The sequence below is a fragment of the Diadema setosum genome, chromosome 15, assembly GCF_964275005.1.
Source record: "Diadema setosum chromosome 15, eeDiaSeto1, whole genome shotgun sequence".
In the NCBI taxonomy this organism is placed as follows: Eukaryota; Metazoa; Echinodermata; class Echinoidea; order Diadematoida; family Diadematidae; genus Diadema; species Diadema setosum.
In genome coordinates this window covers 36,802,314-36,817,047 of record NC_092699.1, presented here as the reverse complement: position 1 = coordinate 36,817,047, position 14,734 = coordinate 36,802,314, and the positions used below count along the sequence as shown (strand labels likewise).

The 14,734-nt window shown below is 40.2% G+C and overlaps 1 protein-coding gene across 1 annotated transcript in view; it reads right to left on the bottom strand.

Moving 5' to 3' along the window:
* The window catches only part of LOC140238775 (exocyst complex component 8-like), a 36,470-nt gene that overhangs the window by 10,432 nt on the left and 11,304 nt on the right, over positions 1 to 14,734 (bottom strand). Inside the window, exons 9-15 of the mRNA XM_072318673.1 lie at positions 12,596 to 12,745; positions 11,840 to 11,891; positions 10,870 to 11,014; positions 9,584 to 9,764; positions 8,072 to 8,322; positions 7,220 to 7,325; positions 4,572 to 4,666 (exon numbers count right to left, since the gene is read on the bottom strand). Of these exons, the coding sequence (XP_072174774.1) occupies positions 4,572 to 4,666; positions 7,220 to 7,325; positions 8,072 to 8,322; positions 9,584 to 9,764; positions 10,870 to 11,014; positions 11,840 to 11,891; positions 12,596 to 12,745 (980 nt within the window). The remainder of the gene's footprint in view (positions 1 to 4,571; positions 4,667 to 7,219; positions 7,326 to 8,071; positions 8,323 to 9,583; positions 9,765 to 10,869; positions 11,015 to 11,839; positions 11,892 to 12,595; positions 12,746 to 14,734) is intronic.

Below are 14,734 nucleotides of genomic sequence, written 5' to 3'. Positions count from 1 at the left end.
CTCCTCGCTCGTTGCTTGATTGGTCTTGCATTTCCTGTATTGATGGAATGTTCTACGATGTTTGTGCAGCCAATGTCAGAGCTAGATTTGGAGAAAACGTCTGCAAACTCTGTCAGACATTGTCGTAGTTGTTCATGGTATTGGGGCTCCAGGTTTTCTTTACTTCTCTCAAACAGATCTTGCATATGCTCAGGGAGATTTTGTTCAGGCTTTGAGTTTGTGTTAACTCCTGTTTCTTCAACTTGTGCAGAGGCTATTGTTCCTAACGTGGTTCCCTCCTTAACAGTCAGCTCACTGTGTCCTGGATTAAGTACTCGGACTGGTATGACATCTGCTTCAGCATGCACTAGTGTCCTACCTAACACTAATCCTGTGGATGCTAATTCTCCGCCCCCTTCTGTAGGTTCTATGAGGGCTGGCCCCATCATCTCCTTATGTCGGTTTGCTATCCGGCCACAGATTATTGCTTCATGTCCTGGTGGTACTTTCATGTCATTGGTGGCAATAACTCTTCCTACAAAAGATTGCCCATTTGAATTGGTGCATTTCAGGTGTTCCCCATTCAGGTTGAGACTCATTCTCCCAAAATCCAAGCTTCCACCGGTTGGCAGAAGAAAATCCATTCCGAGGATCCCTTCACACTTGATATCGGCAAATATTGCCCTCACAAGACGCATGGTTTTCCCTATTTGTATCTCGACTAGTGCTGATCCAAGCACTGAGAGAGGTGTACCATCTACTTGCTTTATTGCAACACTTGTTGTATCCAGTATAGGTCTTCGTTCCTTATCTATGTTGTGGTAAGTGCTGGCACTAATGATTGTGTCAGTAGATCCAGTATCGATCAGGAAACAGCAGTTTATTGACCGAATTTTCCCTGTGATGTAGAGGCCTTGTTTTGCTTCTGTTGAGAAATTAGGTATTGTGTATACCCTGTTAGTTTCTAATGACTGAGTACTAGTACTGTCCATGTCTTCTTTAGGTCCAGTTTGCTTCACAGCCTTCCCGCGGACCCTTCGGTCGGCTGGGAGTCGTTTTCCTTCTTTTGTGGATTCTTCTTTGGTACGGGGCAGTCACGAATGAGATGGTTTGGGTTACCACAACGAAAGCACTTCCGGGTTTCTTTTTCCTGTGTTGTAGTATTTGCATGAGATTGTGCCTTCTTCTCCTGGTAGGCTTGCTCCTTCTTGTTTTGCACGAGGGCATTTGTCAATGCCTCCATCTGATGTGCATGTTGTTTGAGGAGTTTTTCTATGTTCTGCATTCGTTGTTCATCTTCATGATCCAACGTACGAGTGTACTTCAGTGGTCTACTCTGTAAACGCTCGTTTCTCCTTTGGAGCTCGATTTTCTCAAAGTTGTCTGTCTCTAAAGCAGCACAGATTGCTTCGTCTAATGATGAAGGACGAGCCCTGTGGATTCCTTCACGGATAGACTGGCTTTCGATCGCATCAATGAAGTGGTTCCTCTCGAGTCTGTCCCTTGATGCTGGAGGAATGTCTGGGTATGCCTTGCTTGCCAGCTCATGTATAGCTTGGCCCAATTCCTGTAGAGACTCTCTCGGGCTCTGCCTGCGATGGCGCAATTCTGCTAAGTAATTTTCAGCTTGCTGACTAGGGCCAAATCGCTGAGAGAGGACTCGTCTTAGCTCACTGTAGGAATTTTTCACTCCTACTCCTACAGTGCTGATGGCTCTTAGTGCCCTTCCTTGAAGACTTGCTGTCAGAAATGTTGCTGCTTGGAAGTCATTCCAGCCGTTAACTTCGATACAAGCCTCAAAGTGCTGCTTGTACTCGTTCCATGATGATTCACCATTGTATCTATCTGGTACTAGTAATGGTCTCTGATGCGCTCCTGGGTATGGTGTGTGGGGTAGAGGTACGCCGACATCACTGACATGGTTTCCACGTGTTTGCCCATAACCCACTGGAGATGGTTGGTTGCTCTGTCTCTGCATTGGGATGTGTTCTGCTGTATTGGTAGCTAGCATGTTCCTGTTTTCTGGAATCAAGGGCCCTGCATTCACGGTGTTTGCCACTATCGGTGTCGACATGCCAAATGTCATGCTCGGCCTTGGGTGTGTTGCAAAATTTGGTCCCTGATTTATTGGTGTCTGGGTTGGTGGTTCCATCGACATGTAGCCTGTCTCATTCACCTGTTTACGCTGAGGCAACTTGAATCTAATTTCAGAATCAACTTCACGAAATTTCTGTGGAAATTCCTTTGCTCGAGTTGGAGTTTCTCTTGTGCAGAGATTTGCCTGAGAGTTACTAGCATCCTCCTGTCGTTCCATTCTTGGATCTTCTACTTGAGCCATTTCCCACTCGAGTAGTTCCTTGTCCATCCTAGAACGGCTAAGTGCCTCTCTCAGTTTCGCAATCTCTCTCTCTACCTCCAGTACCCTTTCTTCAGGACTTTCCATTTTCGTTGTTTGCAGAGTCAGTCTTTATTTCAACCCAAAACCAGCAGATCGTCAAAATTTTGAGAAAATTCGTCAGAAACTATTACATGCGGAAACAGCCATAAATCATGATGAAATGCATCAGTGTCTGAGCTTATCACAGTTCTCTGAATTTGTCATGGTCTTATTTCCAGACTCAACGCAAACAACACTCTCTCATGTGTTCATCCTCATTGAGCCATTGTTTTTCATCTATATGTGTATCAGTAAACTGATCTGATATTTCTGCAGATATAACACAATACAGGCTACCATTCCCTTTGAATTACTGAGTACCACCTGAAGTACTACAACATATTCAGTGCATGCTCAAGACTCACATAGGCCTACGAGCATGGTGCACTCACGAACGAATTTGCGAGCAAGTTCAACTCACGAACAGGTTATACTCACGAGCATACTATTAACTCATAACTCATGAGCAACATTAACACATGAGCAACACTATTACTAACTCATGAGCAACACTATTACTAACTCATGAGCAACGCTAACTCACCGACACGAGCATATGCTATGCTTTACGTGTACTTGTCAGGTACATGCTTACTGGTCACACTTGCTTGTGAATTTTGTATAGCATTCAGTGTCTGAGCTATTTCTGGGTGCATCAATTCAGAGCACCTGCTTCACTATACCGTAGTGCAACTCATTGTTATACAGCCTGTATCACATCATGACATGCATTGATTGAAGGCTTTCAATTACGTTTCAACTTCACTTCTGAGCAACTAGTTCTAGTGCTTCATATCTGAGTTGAAAATTATGTTTCAACATCACCTCTGAGCAACTATTGCTTCATATCTGAGTTGAAATATACACGCTGTTATTGCGAGGATAGACTCATGAGTGAGAGCGACTCAAATGCCGGCCACGTCCCACCGCTGCCACCATTTGTAACAAATTTGCCTCTTTGTTATTACTGAGTATTTTCACCAACTCAATCGGGATACTCGCCAAAGTATATGGCTGGCAGGCACCTCAGCTCATCGCTCACTCATTCATGGTCACCTCACAGTCACACCCTCGCTCATCAGAGCAACCACCAACAATGAGCACCCACTACATGCACTTATTATGCAGACCAAGACATCACAAAATGAGTCAACAGTCAGGGTACATACCGTTCCGATGTGTTTAATCACGGAGGATCAACTCCAATAGCTTCAGTGTAGGTTGATTCAAGTACAGAGCATAGCAAGAGAGAAGTACAGTAAACAGAGCATTACAGCCAAAAAACACCACTGTGGCAAGATTCAGTCTTCACCCCACGCACTGCAATCCCCGGACAAACTCATCACCAACTAACTGACTGCCAAGATAAGTGCACATCACTAAACTTTATACTGACCTGACACTGGGTCAGGCACACACACACTCATGACCCGTGTACTTTAACACATGACCTATGACTACAGTACAGTACACACTCCAGTGCACACTCCAGTGCACAGCCCTGGACTGATCCACTACAGTGAGAGGGGTGCTCTAGGCAATTTTGTGACACAGTGATGTGTTCTCATGCACTGGCTGTAGTATTCAGTGTACGTAGTTCTCCCAAGGTCCTCTCAACCGAGTCACATTCAGTCATCAATTCGAACAGAATGGGACGATTGGCAGAACCAAACGTTGCCCTAAGCCTGTTTTCAATACTTCAACTTAATTGGTAAGTCTTCAAATTGAAGAAATTTTGGGATTTTAACTTGACATGTACCCGCGATACTAAATCTGTCATGATCCTGAATGCTACAATGCGAAGCCCGATTACGCTATGCATATGGGGCTGCTGGTCGCTATGCGTATGGGGCTGCTGGTCGCAGTTAATTGCATGATTACTAAGACAAGAGAGCACTTTGGGGCGAGTAAGTCTCACAGTGTTAGTTATATGAAAGGTACTTTAACCTGAAACACAAACTAAGACAAGGAAATTCAGGGAAACTTTTGAGGTACCAGAACTTTTTATTATCTTTAACTCTGGTACAATGCCATGGAAGAGAAAATCTGTAATATATTTGCCTATGATATTTTAACATTTGTTGCCCCACTTTCTCTATGTCTGAATAAGGTTGCATGTGACAGGCCGACTGTACGACAAGTGCTGCAAACAAACCTCTGGGAGATAGAGTCTAAGGGCGTCCTTCATGAATGCCAGGACAACTTTCGTGAATGCGACAGTGCTGCTGGCTAGACTCACAAAACAGCTGTCTGTTGGTTTAAAAATGAAAATATACAAAAACATGTAAGAGAGCACATGAGATATCATAAATCTTTTCACTACCTATCAAATTAAGGAATGAAAATTGCCAGAATCTAATCATCTCCATGTCATGTGGCACATTATTCTAGGATTCAGTAATCAATACCATACAATATTAGTTGAGTAATCCTCATAAAGCAGCGGTATTCCCACAAACACATCAGTAAGAATTTAAACAGTAACATTACTTCAGCCATTCATGCTAAATATAGCTGCTACAAAACTCTCTTAAAATCAGGGATGCCAGTTAGAATGAAAGAGGAGGCCTGAAATACAGTGTAGATCTACATGAAGTTCACTTGCACATGAATAAGCCTGAACTTTGCAACTGCAAGGGTCTGAATTCAGGCTTTTGCCTGAAAACTGGCAACCCTGAAAAATGTTCAGTTGGGAATAGCATCCTTTTTACCGGTACCTCCACACGAGTCCAAAATTGGGAAAGACTGGTCTCCCAAAGTCAAATATTATGTAGAAAATTCAGACAGATAATGAGTTAAACCATGAAAAGCCAAAATATTGCCTTGTTTCCCCTTTCAAATTTCATTCTCAATGAAGACATTTAATCTTTGCAGGAAAGGCTTACATTAAAATATTGCTTTAAATGCAATAGCCTTTGAATCAAATGGCTACTACCCTGCCATATGAAAAAGAAAACAATGCCTCTGGTGGCATTCGCAGGAAGGGATATAAAAGTCCATGCTTCCTTGCAGTGCCTTGTTCAGTTAGATCATATCTCTGGAAGTAGTTTCTATGAGGAAAGGATTTGTAGGAAAGTTTTGATTTGTCTGCTTTACATAATGTCACAAGACAATTGACTCCACATTCCACTCTACAAGTCACAGATAATGTCTCCTGCTAAAATGCTTTAAAGGGATGTATAGTTTTGGTTGAGACCTAATTTCAGGTTTCTAACATCTTTAGGTGAGATAATGAGAAACCTCATATGAAAACATAAAAGAGCATTTAATTCTATGAGGAATTCAACGTTTATTTGATGAAAATTGGTTTTGAAATGGCTGAGATATCCCAAAGAGAGCGATTCTAATAAAGTGTGGGACCCACACTTTGTTACGATCGCTTTGTTTTACTTTGTTTTTGGATGTGTCAGTCATTCCAAACCCGATTTTCATCATATAAACTTTGAATTCCTCTTAAAATGGTATGCTCTGTACTATATCATAAGTGTTTTCTTAGTATCTTGCAAAAAGTTAAAAGCCTAATTCTCATCTCCACCAATACTGCACCATCCCTTTAATCACATTTCAGAGCTTTACTCTCAGCTTAATGAACGTACCACTCTCAAACAAAGAGCACTCTGGCAGTCATGGAGACCATAAAATATCAGAGTAAGAAGTGTGATCTGTATGTCCTGAAGACCATGGGTGGTATTCTAAAATCCTTCGTAGGAAGAAATTTCTTCCTAAGTCAGGATTTTTTCCTAGGTGGTATTCTGAAAATCTTCCGAATCAAGTTTCTTCCTAAGTATCTTCCTAACTTTTTATCCTAAACTTAGGCAGAAACTTTGGAAGTTATGCAAATGAGGATGAGATATGCAAATTTCTGACTTAGAAAGAAGTTGGTATTCTAGAATGCACTTTAGAAAGAATTTTAGGAAGATATTTAGGAAAGCCCCACCCCTGTCCTAAGTACGTTGTTAAGAATAGCAAGCTGCAAAACATCGTGATAGGCCCGCTTGTCATTCACTGAGCGCAACATGTACTTTGATGCACGAAATGGGCATGAGGAAGGGGACATGCTGCGCACACAAGTATTTGACCCTACATCACTATAATATGCGACTGTCATTGGTTTGATCCTTAAGATAAGACATTTCTAATTGGCTTAATAAAAGAAGTGGGCGGGGATAAGGATGGTCTAATTTGCATTAAGAAGTTCCTAGGAAGAAATTTTAGAATACCAATTCTGTCTTTCCCAGGCACTTTCTGACTTAGAAGAAACTTGGGAAGATTTTCAGAATACCACCCCTGGTAACTACAGTGTGCTGCATTAAGAAGCAAACTTAGCATGGTGCAAACACTATGAGGGACTTATAAGACTAAAGACTTATGAGAAAAATTTGTCATTTGAATGGTAATTCTAAAGAAAGAATTTCTCAATTATGATTTGCAGGTTGAAAGTACCCAGACTAGAATCAAGATCATATAGATTGCAATCAAAAGTTCGAATTTTACTTTTGAGATGAATTCAAGTGAAATAAAATCACTCGGATCACATTACGGATTCTCCTGTCTATAGCTCGACTTCTAAAACGTGATTTGGAAGGCAGAACTTACATGGCCTTCCAACCACCTTGGAGAATTCATATTCAAATCATGGTTTCGGAGGTGTAGTGTGTACAGCAAGATAGTTTTAATAATGAAATACAATCATCATTCTAATAATAATGATAATGACTCTTCTCTTTTATGTGACTGCTCAAGGAATCTTCAATGTTCTGTGATATAAAGACTGGCTGATAACCACACAAGAAGAGATCTTACCATACACCAGTTGGCTGAACTTGTCAAATCCAAGCTGCTGCATGTCCTTGACTAGATTGTTGGCTGCGTTGGGATTCTTCAGGTTGAGTGGATACCACCGCTCCTCCTGGAGATGATCACATGAAAAAACAGCACTCAATTTTCTCATTTACGCATTTGCTGTGTGAAGATGAAACTGTTGTAATACCAGATGGTTTAGTGGCCCAATATTTTAATAAAAAGCATTAAGTGTCGGTTATTTTTCTCCTAGCTCTTGCAAGCTGTCCTAGTACTTCATGATTATCGTTATTCAGGTGGCTATTGCCATATCCCATAAGATTAATACTTGATACTTGATACTGTAATCCCTCTCGCAGCTCCAAGAAGCTATACTGGGATGAAACTACACATGTGTGCCATTGGGAGGTGCCACGGTGATGATCTCTAGTTACAATAAAAGTGTGCGCTGTGCGAGTAAAGTCTGAATGCATCCTCCTTTTAAAGGATGAGTGATCCAGAAGAAGGCTGCAAGGTTGTAATACATGGGAAAGGAGCTTCTCTGAATGTCGTTAGTGTGGTGGCATGCACAACTTGACTAGGTAGGCGGTTCCAGATCCAAATTGTCCTTGGAAAGAATGAGTACCTTGAATGCATCAATGGTTGTCTTGGGTATGTTGAACTTGAGCTCATGATCTTTCCTTGCATGGTAGGTTGCAAGGGTAACTGCTGAGGGCATTGGTAGGCTTACCACTCCATAGTGGATTTTGTAAAAAAGTGAACATTGGTCCAGGAGTCGCCGGTGGTGTAACGTGTTCCATCCGCTTACTAAAAGGTACTGATATGTTTTCAGAGTAACTGGTCTTGGGTACATACCACATTTCGATGCCGCGAGGCTTCGATGAATTGCTCCTTGTTGTAGATTAGGACTTCCCGGATGCCTTTCAGTGTCAGGCCGTTGAGGGCGAAGAGGAGGTCTAGTCCGATGGAGGAGAGAAGGGCGCAGGAGGTCCGGGCGATGCACACACACTCCGCCACTGTCGAGAGCGCCGTCTGTTTGGCCAGAGCCTGCCGCGAGAACAGGTTGACGAAGCTACGGAGCTCTGCCTTCGCCCACACTACGAAGGCTGTATGGTGGACAGAGGTGAAGGGAGGGGGGGGGGGGGGAGGGAGGTGATGTTGGTGATGGAAATCAACAATGACAAAATGATTGTATATTCCACTTGAGATAAATGAGGATTATATACTGCTTCTGTCGTATAATTTGCAAGTTTTTTCATTTTCACAAATTTTGCCAGTCAGGTGCTATTCGCAAATTCAGCAACACACACAAATATCAAATCTGATCCCAACTATTGTAAAAGTGGTTATTTTTGTGCTCGACTGGGTGAGATGAATTTCGCTTGTTTTTAATTCCGCGGAATAAAGACATTTATTAGTAGAACCTATGGCATGCAAAAATATTCGCACGTTTTTATTTTTGCGCTGGTTTTTGGTCGCGCTAAATGCGTGAAAATTTCCACACTGCGAAAATTTCCACTTTTACAGTAAGTAATGTACTCCACAATCACAAATCTATCCACTCATAGAATTATCAGGAACTCTCCATTCGTAAAAAAAAAAAAAAATTATGCTAGCTGAATATATGGCATATACATTATACATTTTGCATTCAATCTTTTTCAAGTTGTAACTTTACCCTTGCACATGGTCTATATCATTTCTTTCACACTTTGGATTTTAAGAAAAAAAATGCAATGAATATAATGTTCCCTTCATGATTCAATAACCACTTCAATCGGGCTTCAAACAACTATTCATATACCGTATGTCCTAAAAAAAATTACAACGGGACCCTCCGCAATGATAACTTTAAAAATAGTGAATCAATCCAAATACTTATTTCAGGGTATGAAACTACTGTATAACTTACTGCCCACACCTTACAGGAAATGCCATTGGATATGCTTCAGTGGTCGAAGAAAAATGTTGAGTTTTGTAGAGTATGTCAGGAATCCCTTCCCTCCAAGTTCTGTCCACTGTTTTCTCAAATTAATATGCAGTTCCAAGAGCATCCAAGTGCTAAACTTGGAAGAATCAGATCCATGACATGCTTTACAACGATCCACATTTCTCTGTGACCACTTAACCAAATTGAATGGAGTTTTCTGCAAAATAGAGCTAAGATGTCACATTTTCGAACCCTGAAGTAGCATTTAGACAGGATCATATTGCAAGTTATCAATGCGAAAATCGGATTATAATTTTTTTTTGGGACATACTGTAGAATGGAACCTCAAAGCATAGAAAGTGAGAGAAAAGGTAGGAATGAAGGTGAGATACCAAACACTAGTACATATGAACTGCAAAGTGCCAGTGATACCGTACCTGAGTAGCATCCCTGATTTTGGGAGAAAGTGAACCGGAACTCCTTGCCCGTCTCGATGATGTGGTTGAAGAAGACGTGGCACAGCTTGGTGACGTACAGGCTTGTGGCGCCCTCTATACGCAGCTGCCTCAGGGACTGCTTGATGGCAGCGCTGCGATTCTTCAGGAAGAGATCGCAAGCCTGGAAAATATGGGGAAAGTCGGCACGTGAGTTCTGTTTCTTTTGCTCGATATCTGTTCACAGCTGTTTTGCCTGAAAACCGGGACTCCACTATCATTTTCAGATATTTTTATTTTTTATGTTTTATAGTAGTCTACTTGAACCACCGAGAGTAACTGCATAACTTTTATGTCTCCACTAAGATCATGAAATATCCAGTCTCAATGAAAAATGCAGTACCTGAGATGGCAAAAATTATCTTCCCATCCGTATCAAAAGGTACAAGTATGCATGCAGGTTTTCTTGAACATAAGAATGAAGGAAATTTGTTTTGTGGAGAGAGTACACATATAGCTACAGAGGAGTTTCATTGTTGTTGTTGTTATGTTGCTGTTACTCTCTGTGAATAATGTATACCTGATCTGTAATAATATAAAAATGAAGTGAAATAGAAGGTGTGTGCAATTTATGGAATATATGGTAAGTTACTGAAGTAGTGCAAGCTATAATGCAAAAACGCTTTCCTGGGAGCACTATTACACATGCATATGCCACACTTTGAATCAACGCGATTCATAAATGGGACAAATATATTTGACTGTTACAAAGTGTTCTTGCTCTTGTTATCTCACCCTATTTTAGGCTAGAAAAGGCAACTACCAAGCTTTTAAACCATTCTACATTGGATAATATGCCACAAAGATGTCTTTATTATGGACACAACTCCTTAATACTAGAAAGGAATAGATTACCGATCTTCCGTTTCTCAAAGTTTACTACATCAATCGCAGTCAGGGAGGCCCCTCTCATTAACATAAGCTACGGGAGCTCCTCCCACTAACAATGAGAGTTCAGCTAATCCCTCCCCAAAAGAAAGGGTACCATATTAACTCCTCCCACTGGCATCTAGAACCAATCTAGCCCCTCCCACAATCAATGACAGACAGGAAAGCTCATGGTTGAAACCTCACTAGTCCCTCCCACCAATGTATGAAAGCCATGCAAGCTCCTCCCAGCAGTAACAAAAAAACAAACAAAACAAAAACCCAAAAGCCCCTCCCATGAAAACCCCAAAGTCAAGCTAGCCCCTCCCACAAACAGTATGAAAGGCAAGTAAGCCCAATACCTGTGTGGCTCTCCCTAGCCTGATAAGCTGTGTGACTGCCCTCCTGGTGACCTGGGGCCCGCCCCTTAGTGACCGGTCAGGCGACACTTGCAGCTCCCTGGTCAGTGTGTCGGTCAGCTGCTTTATCCTGTGGTCAACTCTGGCCCTGTGTACCAAAACATTCCATACAACCAACGTCCAGCATCAGTTACTCCAATACCACAAATCATATAGAGTAATATTTGTGGTCTTTAGAATTGAAATTCACTTCCTTCTCATTATGATTATGTACCTTAAAAAATGAATGAGAATTTGTGGAACTCTCTTTATGCTTTCTTCATATCATTGCCTAATTGTGTCCTCACAAATTGTTGTATTCTTCCTATCCCACAATGACAGCACATGATTCAAAGCAAACGGTGAAAACTTGTACCTTTGGAACAGATTATTTGATTTTCTTCAAACTTCACTGATGTGTACTATGAATATTTCTGCAAACACTACATCAACACAAACATTTCAAGTGAATTCCCTTGTAAGAAGAGATTGGTTAGGATGCCTGAGCTATGGGAATAGAGCCTTCTTTTCGGGTGTGCCATGTCTGTGGAACTCTTCTACCAATCCCACTTTGGAATTGTAACAACCTCAATACCTTCAAATCTGAACTGAAGACCTGTTTTCTCCAGCAACTTTGTGAATGATGTGCGGCACACTGCAGGAGCCGGGCGCGATTGAATGTTTCTGCAGATAAATGGTGCTATATAAATGCTGTTTCATCATTCATCACCTGTATCTACATCATCCAAGCCGCTACTCAGGATCTGGTGAAAAAAAAAAATCCCTGAAAACTGATCAATAGCTGCTTTGCTGATATCATATGATGATACAACCTTGATTTCCATCTTCATGATCATGAGACCATTGCAGCATTAAAGCAAAGTACCATGGCTACCTACGAAAACTCTTCAAAAATCTTCAAAAAGTTAATTACCTCATCTCTTTCAGCGCTGGGCCCACAGGAATCTGATCAAGGTATTCATTTGCTGCAGGACAAAAAAGGAAACAAAATAATAACAAATGTTTCACACAAAGTTTACAGTTGAATATCATTATATAGTAAGCCATAAAGTATTCTCTTGGAATTAGGTTACTACTTTGATGCACATGTTAGCTGATGGGGCCATTCTATTCTAGCAGGCCTGCATTAGTCTTGGTTTTTGAATGTAGCAAATGAAGAGCAATTCCATCTGGTTAACCTTCACTTCCTAAGCTACCGGGTCTATAATAGCAACGATGGAAATGTGGAATATCATGGAGTGTATTAAATTTGCTTCATTCGATATGGCTCTGGTATGACAGTAAAAATGTGCTAATATTCTTATCTCATCTTATTTCTCCCTAGATGCAAAGTCTTGCCACATGTTTGCAGTATCCTCAAATGTACATTTTGCAGTGCTGCAAGAAATGGGGAAAAAAATCCATATATGTGCTACTAGAGTCTGATCTGTTTTTGACCAAATTTTGAGGCTTAGTGGCTTGAATTTTGCTTCCACCAAAGTGAAATAAAAATGAAATGTGAAATTCATCTTACCCAGCCAATCGCAAAATGTATCTCACTAAGCATCATTATTCTTACAGTAACCTTCCAACGACACAGTACACTAATCTGATCCGAAGAGATCTCTGCTATGCAGAAATTTTAAGAGTGAGATCTGATAAAGAATACAATGTAGGTGTGTCCCGTTACCTCTGAGTATGAAATCTACAGCCTCCTCAAAATTCCTCTGAGCGATGCTCATGTCGAGGTCCTCCGGGAGCTCCAGCAGCCAATCAACTTGAAGCATGCTGGTTTCCATGGAAACCGATTGCAGGAAGAGGTTCTCGTCTTCTGCAAAAGCTGAGAAGGGCAAAGATCACATTGTCAGGATACATTTCGTGCATTTCATCGGGAATTATAGAGAGAGTGTAGAGTATCACTCCTTAAGTACATGTAAACACTAATCATATATTATTAATATCCAGTAAAATAATCATTTTACTCTACAAACCTGACACTGCGACAGCAAATCTGTTCTCATCTGAGGCATTTTACTCTATCTATGACAGCTTATGTTGTGATGCAGATTTTCATTTTGAAACCAAATCTTAATGCATGCATGCTGCAACGAACTTAAAGCTCACTTCCATAATGCTTTTTTAAGAGCACCTTGTGTGCCTTTAAAACATATGCAGAGAATATCTCTTGGACTATCATTTTTTTTTAGACTACCACTGACCAAAAAAAAAAAAAATAACAACAAAAGATTTGTACATGAGACCATCAGTCTCCTTTTTATTTTAGTAAGAAATCTGAAAAGGATGTTTATACCACAGTAGTTCACTTCTTCACGAGGAAAACTTTCCATCTCTAGAGAATCACATCAATGGATGTGCAACTTGACTTTGACCTTGATCAATACTGGCCATTTTGCCTTTTTCATGAGAATACATATTCAGTGATAGAACATACAAGATTTATTATGTAACAACTCTAAACAGCATGTAAACATGCACATTGTGTGGGGCTCCGACATGCGACAAATGCACATATCTACACTAAGAGTAGACCCGTGGCTCGGGGCCATTGGGAAAGGCATCTAGACTAAAAGTCTTCTGTATATCAAGAAAACATCAACTGTAAATTTCATTCAAAGTTAGAGAGTGAATGCATAACCTCTACAAACTGTATGTCTAGTATACAGAGTTAGTGTTGTCATGCAAACTCAAAACTTAAAATGAAAACTTGTTGCTGCAATTACACTTGAAATGATAAATTAAGAATAAACCCTGGTCTTGATATTAAAAAGGAATTCCAAACAATATCGATATTAGTCAGTATTAACATATCTACTGCAGATCTTGCATGGTACATTGTAGGTGAAGAAAGAATTTTACAATTAAACTTTTTGTCCGACAACAAATTATGAACTTGACAATGTTCACTGATGTGATATATTGTATTCCGCTGAATACACAAACTTCATTATGTTTAATGAATGCAGAGATGTGATGGCAATTTATCACAGATAAAAAATGAAAATTTAAGAAATGATAACAAACTAAATGACAGATGATAACAAAATAAATGACAGATGAGTTTAACAATAACATGGAGATTTATGAGAGGCTTTGAAAATTTAACATCAGGTAGTACTGAAGTAACCTGCCTCAAACTCAAGAATTGATTTAGTAAACAAAACAAAGCTTAATTTCCTTCAGTTCACAAGAAGGGGTAGAGTTATTCAGTCACTAGTGATGTTTATGTCTTCAGCACACTTTGAACAGAGTTGTGCAGCAATTTCCTTCATGGAATAGAGCATCATGGTATCTAAAATTCATTTATCTCATAGTCTCTATTCCATGATTTACATCTTGTACATGACAGTGAATGAAAAAAAAAATCTTGGTTTAATCCACTTGCAAAATAAATTAAAAAAAACAAAAAATGAAAAATAACCAAAACAGATGAAGAAATTAAACTCAAGAAAACTGTAATGAATATGAGCAATTCTGTGCAACATGCTACAAGAACGAAAAAATTGAAATTTCCGCCAAATCATGCCCCATGACCGAGGTGCAACATGCATTTTATCTGGCTTTACCCTCTTCTTCGGCTGAATAGAGAACAGGAAATATGCAGAACATGTGTGGGAGGAAAAAGGTAGGAAGAAGTACAATGTAAGTGACACCAAGCAATTTTTGAGAAGAAATGACTACTGCATGAGCTGAAATTTTTTGTGGTGGTTTCATTTTTGAAAATTTCACAAATTTAGCAAATCGCCTTTAAACCACAAAAATAATAACATGCAAATAGAAAAATACACCAAAGTACAATGTGCCATAAGAT